Below are 14,569 nucleotides of genomic sequence, written 5' to 3'. Positions count from 1 at the left end.
TGACCATTTAAAAATACTGGTACACCAAACTACTTTAAATATCAACCACTCAGGATAGCAGAAAAGGTCACTTGCTAGGTGATAACCTAATGAAAAAACAGCTTTGAAATCTATGAAGTAAAGAAGCAGCAGTTCATGAGGACCGACATGCAAGTACAAAACAAGTAAGAAGAGGAAGTATGCACTGTTTTGACTCATCTTAATGACACTGGAAAATGTCTAACAATAGATAGTGGCTAGAAGAGAAAAAAAAAAATCTCCAACCAGCCAACAAGTACTAATGACAAACATATGTAAGAAAACGTGAAAGACAAAAGAAATTTAATAGAATACTTTATTACTAACACATTTAGTGAACACTGTAGAGGCTTTTCTAAGTGCAGCTTTCTGTTTTCATGCGGATTCATATGGGGAAATGTAATCAATCCCTTACTCAGTGAATCTAATAACAGGTGAAAGGAAGCCTAATGGACCACTGGCATATAAACTTATAACTAACCTAAATTACTTCCTGTTCTCCCAAATACATTTGATAAGCATTCTTTCATTTTTCTCATAAAACTGTAAGATTCTTCGTGAAACACAGGACTAATATCCACAACCCTTTCAGTGTATAATAAAACAAACAGATCATAAAAGCAATCATAAAAATGCCAGCAATTTTAAGCAGCTGATACAGGTTATAAATTTAAAGGCAAGTCCTTTCTCTCCTAACATTTTTCTGCCTATTGTTGACTTAAATTGTTTCCACATGAACTGAGTGTCTGCTAATTGTAACTGAAACTTATCTGCAGTCCTTAACTGTCCTTGCAGCTTAAAATGAAAAAAAAAAAAAAAAATCAATTAATTGATCCAGTACGGAAGAAACACAGGAGGAAAAAATAAAGGCCGGGCCGGCTATTCTTCGACTCTCCCATTTCTTTCAATTGTAGCATTCAGAGCTACATTTCATTGACATGAGATGAGACATGAGTGTTTTTTATTAAAAGATTTTAACATACCATTACTTCATAATCAGGGCCCAGTAGGTTTTCCCATCTGGATTTCAGCTCATTTTCTAAAGAGGCTGGGACTCCTTCTGGATTAAAAAAATCAATAAACAAAACATTGAAACTACTGTGAGCTAAACACACTAAACTACTAAATTCTTCCATAACAGCACAGCTTCAGTAAGTAAAAGGGAAATAAATAAAAAGGAAAGTGCATTAACTTAGGTCTATTAGGTAAAGTAAATCAGAGGTGACTTGAAAGACTAATGTAGAATGTAAAATTTTACATTTTACTAATGTAAAATGTAAATTTGGTCTGTGACCAAATTATGATGGGGCTTTTGCTGTTAAGGAATATTTTAAAGGGAAGAGGAAATGATGAGTTATAAATGAAATTTGAATTATATAGTTTGTATACAAACATCCTGTGGCTTACAAGTAAAATGCATCTGGCTTTGGTTTATGCTATGTTAGGACAAACAAGGATTTAAGGTGAATGTTAATCACTTCAGAGTAGTACCTTCCACTCATCCACAGGAAAAGTAAAAACTTATCAAAATATCTTTACTATAAACAAGGCATATCAACATGACCCAATCAAATTTTCACTTGGGCAGATATAAAAGGTTTTCTGGTTTAATTCAACCAGTGAGTTGCATGAGCTTTAATACAATAGAAATTTTGTTTTACTTGGGTCTTTTGTGGCTACGTGGTTATCTTTTTTTTTTTTTTTTTTACTTTTTGCGGTACGAGGGCCTCTCACTGCTGTGGCCTTTCCCGTTGCAGAGCACAGGCTCCGGACGCACAGGCTCAGCGGCCATGGCTCACGGGCCCAGCCGCTCCGCGGCACGTGGGATCTTCCCGGACCGGGTCACGAACTCGCGTCCCCTGCATGGGCAGGCGGACCCTCAACCACTGCGCCACCAGGGAAGCCCTATCATATCTTTATAACTTTCTTACTTAAGGGTAATATTGCCTTTTTTGCATGGGTCAGATGATTTTAAAGAGCGCAGACAGATTTTAAGTGTCCTGCCTGTCCTCCGTATGATCTTAGCCAGAAGTCTGTAGTCTGAATGATGCCTAATAGACAAAAATCAAAGTACTAAAACTGTAATTTCAATTTAGATCCACAGTAGCGGCAGAAAATAAACAAACCTCCACCTTTTTTCTTTAAGAAAAACTCAATTTTGTCATGAGATTGGACAAGTCACAAAACACCACAACTGATATAACCACCTGCCTAAAATCAAACATAACTTGCAATATCAGTTTTTTCAAGCCTTCAGCAGACATCTAATCTCAGATGCATATCATGCTTAATTACAGAATACAAATCATTAAGTAAAACAGGCTAACCTCAAAAATCAGAGACGAAGACTAATGAACACTAAAGGACTTAAAATTACTAGATTTACAAAAGCATATCCATAAAGTAACTATATTAACTGATATGCTAGATTACATTTCGAGGATAACTAACTGAAGATCCTATTAAAAACAAAATATCATTCAGGTAGGCTCTGCACCTTTGTTCCTACTCTGTTAACATTTCCGTAAGAAATTACATTAAGAGTTCTATTAAATTTCTTACAGGCAGCAGTTTCCTATGTGGTAGGCTAATTTGAATAAAATTTGCAATGTATTGGTTGAACTGTAAGCTTAAAAACATGATATTTAAAGATATTTTATACACATATAAAATAATGTCGATATTTCACCTACAATTCTTTTGACTATATTTTTACCTTTCAGTCATACAGTGAAATCACAGTCATGAGTTTTAAAGCACAGCACAAAGGCCTAAGTACCAGAGGAAAGAGATTTATTTTAAGCAGCTCAATAAATCCTTGGCTACACAAAATGATCACACACAAAAATGAATGTTATGATGCTCTGAAACGATTATTCCAATGGCAATGAAGGGGAGCAGAATATGCCACCCCCAAATATTGCCACTTTGGCATGTGGATTATTTTCAGCTGAAGGCAATCAAGACCCAGCAGACTCAGGAAAAACTTTCACCTCTTCCTTAACTACCTAAAAGAATTTAGATAGGGAACCTGTACCAGAAAGACAGTTATTACCAGAGATAACTTTTTTATTTGAAAGACCTATCTGCATGGCTGGGCAAACTTCTAATTACCAAACATCTGCTCTTCTTATCCTCCTGTAAATTACTCTCTTCCCCTTGGAAGGCCCAGGCCCCTACCCCATTCCTTAACTCAGGATAGCACAGAAGCTTCAATTGCCCAACTTGCCCTTGGGGCTCATATTTTTATGGGACTCTTACACATAGGAAATTAGTTTTTCTCCTGTGTTAATCTGTCTTATGTCGATTTAATCATTAGACCAGCCAAAAGAACTAGACGAGAAGAAGGGAAAACAGTTCTGCCCCTACAGCAAAAAGAGAGTTAACTTCGTAACATTTCGAAGAATTTGGTCTAACTCTCTAGCTGAAATTATATATACTCAGGGAGAAAAAAAAAAAAAGGTAGTGAAGTTGATCCAAAAAGATCAGATATTTCTAAAAATATTTCTAACTTTAGAATGTATTTGATTTTCACCTGATAGTTCATTGTACATCTCTCTGGGTTCACATGAATTTAAAGAGCAAAAATTAACTGCAATCTACTTGGGTCAAAAAGAACAAGTTAAATTTCCAAACTATAGGAAATTTTAAAACTTGAATGAGGGGTTTACTCCTTCCTTCAGGCCATTCTTTCCCAAGAGAAGGCAATCAAAGCCAAAAGCCAACGTGGACATGGATGAAGTTTTAGTCCATTTCATCCAACTGGCAAGGCTTCCCTGAGTGCCTTTGTACAGGAAACTGTGTGAGACTGTTACTCAACATGCTTACAGAATACAGTCAACTAGAGTAGACAAGGTATCAAAGAACAAAGCACAAGGACAAAGCTGCACATCAATTAAAAAGAAAATTAAACAATAAATATATAGCAACCTGGAAATCTGATAAAATATATAAAAATGTATACATTATTGTTATGGTGAAAAGGAAATACTGCTATATGTATACAGACAGCTGTATATCTATAGCTATATCGATGGTAATAATACAAGCTAAAGTATGCAGTAATTAAAAATGCCGACAAGATTACAAGTTATCACACTAATAAAATGTATTCAAAATCAACATAATTGGGCTTCCCTGGTGGTGCAGTGGTTGAGAGTCCACCTGCCAATGCAGGGGACACGGGTTCATGCCCCAGTCTGGGAGGATCCCACATGCCGCGGAGCGGCTGGGTCCGTGAGCCATGGCCACTGAGCCTGCGCATCCAGAGCCTGTGCTCTGCAACGGGAGAGGCCACAACAGTGAGAGGCCCGCGTACCGCCAAAAAAAAAAAAAAAAAACAACATAATTAAACAACAGTATGCTCGATTCTCAACTGCCACAAGTGTTAAGATGTTGATATTAAGAATATCTTATTTTATATCTCTAAAAATGCCTCTAAAATTCCTCATATTATATTAACTATAAAGAGAGAAAGCTTTGAATTGAATGCTTCGTGCCTACCCAGTTTTTCTAAGGCTTGTATATTGTCATTTTTTAGATTATCCATTCTTCCTTCAGTTTCCTCATCTTCACTGAAATTAGTTTCCTTTTCCACTGCTCCAGTCAGAAAGAGGGCTGGTGTTTTCGGTGGTTCTACCACAGTTCCTAAAATAAGAATTGTTAATTTGAATCACTATCAGATGAAGGCCATATTTAAGTAAGCTTATTCCACTCTATTGTCCCATTTCACAACCTCCTTATAAACTCTTCAGGTAACTTACACATATGATTCCTTTAGTTAAAATGCCACTTGTGATAACCACTCAATTCATTAAAAAATACACTTGTAGTATTATTGAAAAGAATAAGGAACTAGGCAATGGGAAGAGAAAAGCAAGGTAAAGTCAATGACAAAGCAGGAGGAGATGCTTTTCAATATAGCCTTGGGGGGTGGGGGGAAGGAGGAGAACACTGGGGGCCATATGTTCTTGCTGCTGTGGTGGGCAGGGAGCAAGATATGCAGAAGAAGCCAGTTCCGTTGCTCTGGGCAATCCTAGGTTCTGGCATGACATCATCATGAGTTTCACAAACAACTCTACATAAGTAACCTTGTGAATGGGAAGAAAAGGGGAGAGTATTCTCCTGGTTGCAGAGTTTCCTTCCTTAGCTAAACTGAGTTAAGTAAGCATTCAATCTCAAGCATGCCAGTCATTATGTATCTCTTAAACACAAGAAAGGTTGAACAACAATCATTTTACGTTATTTTTAAATAACCACATGTAACTTATAAAGTATTCTTATCAAAAATATTGAACCTGGGCTTCCCTGGTGGCGCAGTGGTTGAGAGTCCGCCTGCCGATGCAGGGGACACAGGTTCGTGCCCCGGTCTGGGAAGATCCCACATGCAGCGGAGTGGCTGGGCCTGTGAGCCGTGGCCGCTGGGCCTGCACGTCCGGAGCCTGTGCTCCGCAACGGGAGAGGCCACAGCAGTGAGAGGCCCGCGTACCGCAAAAAAAAAAAAAAAAAAAAAAATACTGAACCTGAATTTAAGGCTCTAGCTCCTAGCTCACAAGAAACATAGGGGATAGAGGAACAAGTCAAATGACACCACAAGGAAACAATCAAATTCTGAATGTACCATTCTAGTGACAAATGGCCAAATCCCTTCAAAAAGTCTATGCCATGGAGGCAGGGGCAAGAGATTCTTCTAGATTAAGAAACCAAAGAAGCATAATACAATGCAATAGGCTCAATGCATAAAAATCAATGATCTTGATTTTATGAGGCTTTTGAGGGGAAGAAAGGGAAGTGGAAAAAGGAGCTACAAAAGACATTTGGGAGCAATTGGGAAAATTTAAGTATGTGTTGGGTATTTGATATTAGGGACTTACTATTAATTTTCTTTGGTGTGATAATGATATCATGACTATTTTTAGAAGCTATAACTGATGTAGGGCTAAATTGTCATGATATCTACTACTCACTCTTAAATGGTTCAGAAAAAGGTAAACAGATGATGCAAACATGGCAAAATGTTAACTGCTGAATCTAAATGGTGGGTTTTTGGGTATCTGTTACATTAGTTTTCAATTTTCCTGTATGTTCAAAAACTTTTATAATAAAAAGTTTAAAAATATAACCAGTTAAAAGTTCCTATGATCTTCACATGACATTTTAAACCACACAGGATTTTTTAGAACATTAGTCTCTTGATACACACTAAATGCACAGCCCAGTGCCAGCAAGACAAATGCCAGCCAGAAGCTGCTAATGTAGCTTGGGGAGAAGAGTTACACACTAAACAGTGTGCAGAGTACAAAGCAATACATGATTGGTTGTACGCTACAAGTAGTATACAAATTGGTACACAAATAAGTATATACAAGGTATGCAAATAAGAGTTTAGAGGAGAAAAAGACAGTAAGATTTTGAATGGCAGAGGAAGGTATTGCACAAGAGCTAGAAGCCATGCAGTTTGTTTCAGTAAAACAAACTTAAATGCTGACTATGAGGAAGGCGCACAGAGATGTGTTCAATGGGGCAGGGGACACAGGCATAACCACTCCCCTACATTATAGTGGCCACACACAAAACAGGTGATTACAACACGGTGTGAAAAATGCTACAGTAGAGTGCTCTTCAAAGGGTGCTAGTGAAACACACAGGAGGGACACCCAAACCATGGAAGAAGTGCAGATTTAGAGTCAAAACCTATCCCAATACAAATTTAAAATGTAGGCACGCCCAGTAAAGAATTGCTAATTCGCAGATGACATAGTTCATCTGATACAGCAGACTAAAGCCAAAGGCTCTATCACAGCTACTAAAAACCATTATAATGGTATAAATATTTATGTAAACCTTTAAGGTCAATACAGCATTTGTACATTCTGTACTATTTAGGCAATTTTAAATTTCATACACACAATGCAGTTGACAGGGCATCTATCTTTCAGCAGCAGAATTTCCACTACCACATAAAACTTAAAAAGTTCCAACATAGGGACTTCCCTGGTGGCGAGGTTGTTAAGACTCCGTGCTCCCAATGCAGGGGGCCCGGGTTTGATCCCTGGTTGGGGAACTAGATCCCACATGAATGCCGTGACTAAGAGTTCGCATACCACAACTAAGGAACTGATGAGCCGTAACTAAGGAGCCCACAAGCTGCAACTGAGGAGCCCACCTGCCACAACTAAGACCCTGTGCAACCAAATAAATAAATAAATGAAAAATAAAATTAAAAAAGTTCCAATGTAAATACAATTTAATATCAGTTGAAAGCAAACATTTCTAGGCTCATTATATCTTCAGAGGAGGGGAAAAAATAGGTACTCAACGTTTGACAAATTCTAATGGAATTATTTCTTACCCACTAGTTATATAATTAGTCATTCATTTTAATTTTTTTTGAACCGTACTTTAATTTATTGGCATTGTCAATCTATGAACAAGACAGGTTTTTTTCCTTTCCATGAAGGGAGATCATTTTCAATCTGCCATAACACGTGCCCACACATCTTCACCTTGAACATGCAACATTTCAAGCTGTAGTCAGAGTAAATTATTCCTTTTACGCTTTCACAATTTTTATGCTGCTGCCAGAAGTCTTTTTGGCATTTGCTTTGAATCCTGTCTTCAATGCATCCCTCACTGCTTTTGTACAGATCTGGGAGTATCGGATGTAGCTGAGTCCAGCTTGTCGCCAGTATGCCACCATGATTTCACGAGAGGGGGCACGTCCGGCCACATCACGAGGACCTGTCAATGTTGGCTCAGCGTGCAGCCCAGCTGCCAGAAGGTCAGTCCTGAGAAGTGTAAGGGGCGGGGCCCCAGACTTGCCAGTCATTCTTTTTTTTTTTTTTAATAAATTTATTTATTTATTTTTGGCTGTGTTGGGTCCTCGTTGCTGTGCACGGGCTTTCTTTTTCGTTGCGGCAAGCGGGAGCTACTCTTCACCACGGTGTGCAGGCCTCTCATTAAGGTGGCTTCTCTTGTTGTGGAGCATGGGCTCCAGGTTCACGGGCCTCAGTAGTTGTGGCACATGGGATCAGTAATTGTGGCTCAAGGGCTCTAGAGTGCAGGCTCAGTAGTTGTGGCACACGGGCCCAGCCGCTCCGTGGCATGTGGGATCTTCCCGGACCAGGGCTCAAACCCATGTTACCTGCATTGGCAGGCGGATTCTTAACCACTGCGCCACCAGGGAAGCCCCAGTCATTCATTTTAAATTGAATGTGTTCCCATGATTGCCAAATTTTGTTGATCTATCTACATTTGTAAGTTGATAATTAAAAATTGTCATGCATACAATTTTGCATTTGTTCCATAATGAAAATTTACTATTCTTATAATCAAAGTAACAAATATTATTTTATAAATAAAAGTGTCCTTAATAGAAATCCATATTTTATTTTCTCTTGCTATAGTTCACAAAGTAAATCAAGAAATATTAGAATCAAATACATCATTAGAGGTAATATGAAACCTGAAGTTTGCAAAGTGTCAAAGCATTAGACAACTGAGAGCCCCTGGAACAAAATGTGGCAAAGCTTTATTATTCAAATATAAGAAATAAATGAAATTTGGAAGGTTTTTGGGAAAATGATTTCCATCTCCATTTAGAGAAGCTCTCAGAGCTTAATGCATGTCAGTGTTCACATTCTAACATTTGGACTGGCACGTTACAATAGGCAAAGGAAACTCTTCAAGGCATAAATGAATTGATTTCACTTCTCCACTGCTACTTTTCACAAGGTGGGCAGTTTTTCCTTCCCAGACTTATAGAACAATGAGTTGATCTTCCAAATGAGTTGATCTTCCAAACCCAGACAAGGTAGGCGGAGGGACAGAGGAATTAATTACCTCTGTCAGAGGGCCCTTCATGTGGAGAAGCAGATGAGGATGTTTTCCTTCGAACTAGGGTTAGGTGTACCACTTGCCCTGCATTTCTTAACACTTCAACAACATCCTGGTTGGCAAAACCCTGAATATTCACACCATCGACCTAAAACATTAAAAGATACATTAAACAGAAGTTCCAAGTTAGCTACCACTTTTAATTCTGGCAAGGCAGTATAAAGTTAGGCAATTCATTTCATCCCCAGAATAATTTGTATTAGACCTAAGAAAGTATTTTTGAATAAGCATGAAAAATTAGTAGTAAAACATGCTGACAAATTTTCTGAGAAACGAGAAAGCAAACTGAAACTTGTATTCCTAAGTCATACACTTAACTTATAGCCTGAGAAAGGTAGAGGGTCTTAATCTCTGATGCTATTCAAAATTCAAAGTGCCATAAAAGGTGGTCAGTTGTTATACAGAGCTCTCAAGACGTATAACTAGAAGCCATTATTACTAAAAGTGAACAGGCCATCCAATACTTCACCCCTCTACTATATATCATTATGTGATATTTTCCAGAAGAAACTGATCTCCCTCCATTAGGTTTTCTAGTATTCTGAAAAAGCACATGCAAGAAAGGTATTTGCTAATCTCAGTCAAGTCCAATCACACATTCTTATTAAGTCCATCATGACCAACAGGCCTCCTCGCTCAATCTTCTTCAAGCTAGCCAAACCACTGCTATAGCTTTCCCCCTAATATCTTCTCCAAAATGTTATCACTCATCTCCAAACTGCCAGTCACAAGATATTTCCTAAGCCCAATAACAGAAAAGCCAAGGGTCATGAAAGGTGCTTCCTTAGATGGACCTGAAGGACATTCAAATTATACCAACAAACATTTGTTTCTGTATAAATCAATAAATTAAATGTGTGTGTATACATGCTTCAAAATTATTATGAAAATAAACTGTAGGGCTTCCCTGCTGGTGCAGTGGTTGGTTAAGAATCCGCCTGCCAATGCAGGGGACACGGGTTCGAGCCCTGGCCCGGGAAGATCCCACATGCCGCAGAGCAACTAAGCCCATGCACCACAACTACTGAGCCTGCGTTCTAGAGCCTGCACGCCACAACTACTGAGCCTGCGAGCCACAACTACTGAAGCCCACACACCTAGAGCCCATGCTCCGCAACAAGAGAAGCCACCGCAACAAACAGCAGCCCCCACTCGCCGCAACCAGAGAAAAGCCCGTGCACAGCAACGAAGACCCAATGGAGCCAAAAATAAAATAAATAAAATAAATTTATAAAAGAAAAAGAAAATAAACTGCAAAATTTAACTAATTTCTACTAAATGGAGGAAATACCAATTACAATCCAAATTAATAAAAGGCAATGATGGCATTCTCAAAAACAAAAAAATCTCAATTTTGTATATACTCAAAATTACTATTAATAGAAAAACTACTTTCACAAAGAGATAAATAGCTCTAGTAAATGGCCTATTAATTGCATATAAAATTGATGAATTTAAAGAACACAAAGAGGTGCTTGAAATGTTTTATAAGAGAATGCTAAAGCATCTTTCAAATATATGTATATGTATATTATAATATACATATGTATACAGTAGTTTTTTTCCTGCCAATATCATTAGTGACTCCTTTTTTCACAGGCAGTTAAAAAAAAAAAATTAGAATGGACAAACAACAAGGTCCTGCTGCATGGCACAGGGAACTATATCCAATCTCCTGGGATAAACCATAATGGAAAAGAATACTAAAAAATGAAGGTATATACGTGTAAAACTGAGTCACTTTACTGTACAGCAGAGATTGGCACAATGTTGTAAATCAACTTATATTTCAATTAAAAAAATTTCTTTTTAATTAAAAAAAATTTAGGACCATGAGAGTCCAAATTAATGAGATTTCACTGCACTAACAAACTTAATTTTTTAAAAACATTATGAGACTATATTAAGCCATTCCCATTGCATATATATTATAATAATGATAACTTTTTCCCCCAACTTGATTCAGTTCTAAAACAGAGGGCAGTTACTTACAGCAACTATTTGGTCATTCACTTGAATTTGACCATTGTGGTATGCAGCGCTGCCAGGTATTATACTTTTCACATAAATCCCTGAAGCTTCTCCTACGGTGCACAAAACATATGGAAAAAGGAAGAAAGCTCTAATTAGGCCTTGATTGCAAAATTCATATCAAGAGGTTAATTAGCTAAAGGGGCTGACTGAAGGCTTGATAAATACTATTCTGAATGCAAGCAGAGAAACTGATGGATTATTTCAAACTGTCACCATAACAAGTGACCCAAATTTGAAATGATTTGATTGATGCCTATTTTTGGAAAAATAATCAGTAATGGAACCTTGATGAAATGCATTCCAGTATCAGCTGGAATTCAGGAGAGCTCAGGTTAAGTCTTACTCTCTTCTCTTGGTCCATCTCCCTTCTCACTGCTGACTTGCCATAAACCTTCATCATTTCTCAGCAGCACTAAGAAAAGAGGGCCCTAACAGGTCTTCCTACATTTAGTTCACTGCTCATGTTAGCTTCTATATATATCATAAAATGTATATAAAAATTACAACTATATAAAAAGTATGCATGCCTATGGGCAAGGGCTGGAAGAAAAGTTAGAAAAAGAAAGACCATAGCTCTGGAAGATTTTATATTTTTATCTCAATTTCAAATGAACTTAAAATATTGTCTGTAGAAGGAATATAAACAACAATGGATTCCTACAGCCTACATGATAAAATGTAAATTTCATAGAATCACATTCAAGGACCTCCATAATTTGCCCCAAACTTCTTGATTTACTTCATCTTCCAACTACTGCTCCAATAAGACAAAAGTCCAGACACACAAGATTCATGATGTTCCACCAAAACACCAAGGATTTTCTATATTCTATCCCTTTTCTCATTTTTTATTCCTGTCGATCTCAACCCTTCTATCTAAATCCGTCTCCTTTTCCATGCTTAGTACAAATGCCTCTTTCTTTGTGAATTCTCCATTTCCCTCTGTCATAATGAGTCTTTCATCTGCTATATGATGATAGTTTGCTTGCATTTCTGATAACACATACGTTTCATTTATCCTCAAACAACTGACAGTTATTTACATGTTTATCTCCCTGAATAGACTTTTCTTATATTCATTTTTCTACTCCCTCTAAAACTAAGCAAAGCAACTGCTCAAAAGTTCCAATGAATGGAATAAAGCAAAAACTATTTTGAAAGATTACATGTTTAAAAAGTATATTGAGTTATAAAATGTTCTAGTGTTTGGATTCAACACTGCTCCCCCAGCCCTTGCTCCAGTCCCAAAAGCTTCTTTTGAGGGTAAAGAAGTAAAATGATTCTTTTCTTATTCAGTAACATAAACATCAAATTTTCTGTTATCTATCATTCACTTCATTTTACTCTGCATGTATATCACTAGGTTTACAACTTGAAAACTTAACGTAATAAAGGTTCATAAACCACAAGTTTATGATTTCTCTAACCAGACAGCATATTAAGAGCTACTCAGTACATTTTTTTTGCAACATTATTATACAATCCATACTTAGCTCTTTAGAACTCATTTAAATTCTGAACCTAAAAATGGTGGCACTTAGAAAAATCTAAAGGGAAAACAGTTATTTCATTAGGCTAAAATAGCACAAGGTGGTCTGACATGAATTTCATTCAGGACTTTGAATATATTAGCACTTTTAATCTTTCCACCTGCTGTAAATATGCAAAATAATAACTTAAAAAAAATTAACTCTGTAACCTTGCAATTTTTAAAAAACTAGAACATTTCATAACTTTAACTTTTCATCTTACTAGCAAATATTTGTGAAAAAGATTTATCTTTCTTTACTAGTGATAGTGATTTCTTATCATAATAGAGTAACTCTTACAGTGAAAGTTACCAAAGCTTTGCATGTTGGAGTTCAGGGAGTATTATTCAGAGATACTTGGGCCATGCATTTATTCTTACAATGTATTCCCTTTATATGAAAGAAAAATAATTCTAATTAAAGCATTTGTTTTATCTTCTTTTGATAATTAAACATAATAATAATACTTTTTTGACATTCACAATATGAAATATACGCAGTAATCATTTTACTTTATCACATGTAAAATGTCATAATATGCAACAGTCTCAATATTCAAAATATATCTATCTTAGAAACGAGGAAGTACAATTCAAATGTTATACACTATGTTGGATAAATTAAATTCCTTTGTTAATGACTATTGAGCCAGCTATAAAACTACTGAGATAAAACTGTGATTCTCTAATCATTTTTTGTAATTGGTTGCTATTACAGATTCATGGTTTTATTGTTCAATGTTTAGATTAAGATCTGCAGATATTTAATTTTACTCTCTAGAAACCTTAACATCCTTTACAATTATTTCCAAATGTAAAATAGAAATGATTCATTTACCTGTCTGAGCGGTTCCAACATAACCAACAATTCTAATTCCAAGACTTTGTCCATCTTTTTTAATGAGTTCAACATCATAAGTTTCAAAAAGAGTAGAATTGTCCTGAAAGGAAAAAAATAATTTTAATTAAATATAACGTTTAGTTATCTAGCTTGTGTACATAGTCAATTTGTGCATGGTTTGTCAAGTATTTTCTGAGCGCCTGTGCTACGCAGAAGTTTAAGATTGTCTCTGACTTTTGATCCCTGGTGCCATTCCTGTGTTTATATCATGGAAAAGGGAGATTATCCAGGTAAGCCTAATCTAAGCAGGCACCCTTCAAAAGCAGAGAGTTTTCTCCTATTGATGGCAGAAAGGGAAGTGAAAAAGATTTGAAGCATAAGGACTGGACTTGTGGTTTGAAGAAGGAGGGGTCATGTGAGAAGGAACACAGGGGGACTTAAGGAGCTGAAAGAGGTCCTTAGCTGACAGCCATTAATACAGAGACTTCAGTCCTATGGCTACAAGAAACTATTCTGCCAACAATATGATAGAGCTTGGAAATGGACTGTTCCCAGAGCATCCAGATAAGAGCCCAGCCAGGCCAACACCTTGATTTAGGCTTTGTAAGACTCTAAGAAGAGCCCAACAGAGCTCACCCAGACTTCAGACCTACAGAGCTGTGGACCAACAAAGGGTACTGCTTCAAGCCACAACGTTTGTGATCATTTGTTATACAACAAGAGAAAACTAATACAGCCACTTAGAAAAAACTCAGCGTAAATTTGTATCTGAAAGAATTTAAAGAAAAAGTTAGAAACAAATGGTAAGCCTAACCATTGTAAGCAAAAAATATCGACCTAAAACTGATTATCATTCTTGTCTTCTAATTTAAAATATTTCTGTAAAAGAGTAAGGTGTCTAAAAACATAATACCTTGCTTTCAATTCAAAACATTAATAATAGAAAGTAAATAACCGATTGCATCAAATTCTCACTTATCACATAGCTACACTGGTTCCTCACTACAAAGTAGAAGGCTTCAGCAAACCAGAAGAATGGATGGAAAAGAAAATGGTTCTCACTAGTTTGGAGAAGAAAAGAAAAATGATTCTAATATCTCCGACAGAAAACTTCCACTCACATGGTTCCAAGTAGGGAAAGGCTTTTCAGAAGACACCAAATGGCTCCTCAAATGAATGTGAAAGGTGGCTTCCCACCCCCTTCTCACCATAATCACTTCTCTTTTCTTCTTCCTGGCTTGTCCTTTTAAAAA

The 14,569-nt window shown here is 36.8% G+C and overlaps 1 protein-coding gene across 8 annotated transcripts in view; it reads right to left on the bottom strand.

The window, feature by feature from the left end:
• PATJ (PATJ crumbs cell polarity complex component) overlaps positions 1-14,569 on the bottom strand; it is a 358,864-nt gene that overhangs the window by 300,187 nt on the left and 44,108 nt on the right. For 7 of the 8 annotated variants that reach the window (XM_079919148.1, XM_079919149.1, XM_079919151.1 and 4 more), the window contains 5 exons: positions 13,314-13,416; positions 10,906-10,997; positions 8,860-9,001; positions 4,522-4,665; positions 1,002-1,078 (listed from right to left, as the gene is read on the bottom strand). In XM_079919148.1, coding sequence (XP_079775274.1) covers positions 1,002-1,078; positions 4,522-4,665; positions 8,860-9,001; positions 10,906-10,997; positions 13,314-13,416 — 558 coding nt within the window. The remainder of the gene's footprint in view (positions 1-1,001; positions 1,079-4,521; positions 4,666-8,859; positions 9,002-10,905; positions 10,998-13,313; positions 13,417-14,569) is intronic. The other variant, XM_079919150.1, reaches the window with a different exon arrangement.

Source organism: Stenella coeruleoalba, assembly GCF_951394435.1.
Source record: "Stenella coeruleoalba genome assembly, chromosome: 1".
Classification (NCBI taxonomy): Eukaryota; Metazoa; Chordata; class Mammalia; order Artiodactyla; family Delphinidae; genus Stenella; species Stenella coeruleoalba.
Note: the sequence above shows the minus strand (reverse complement) of the source record. Positions and strands in the feature narration are given on the sequence as shown.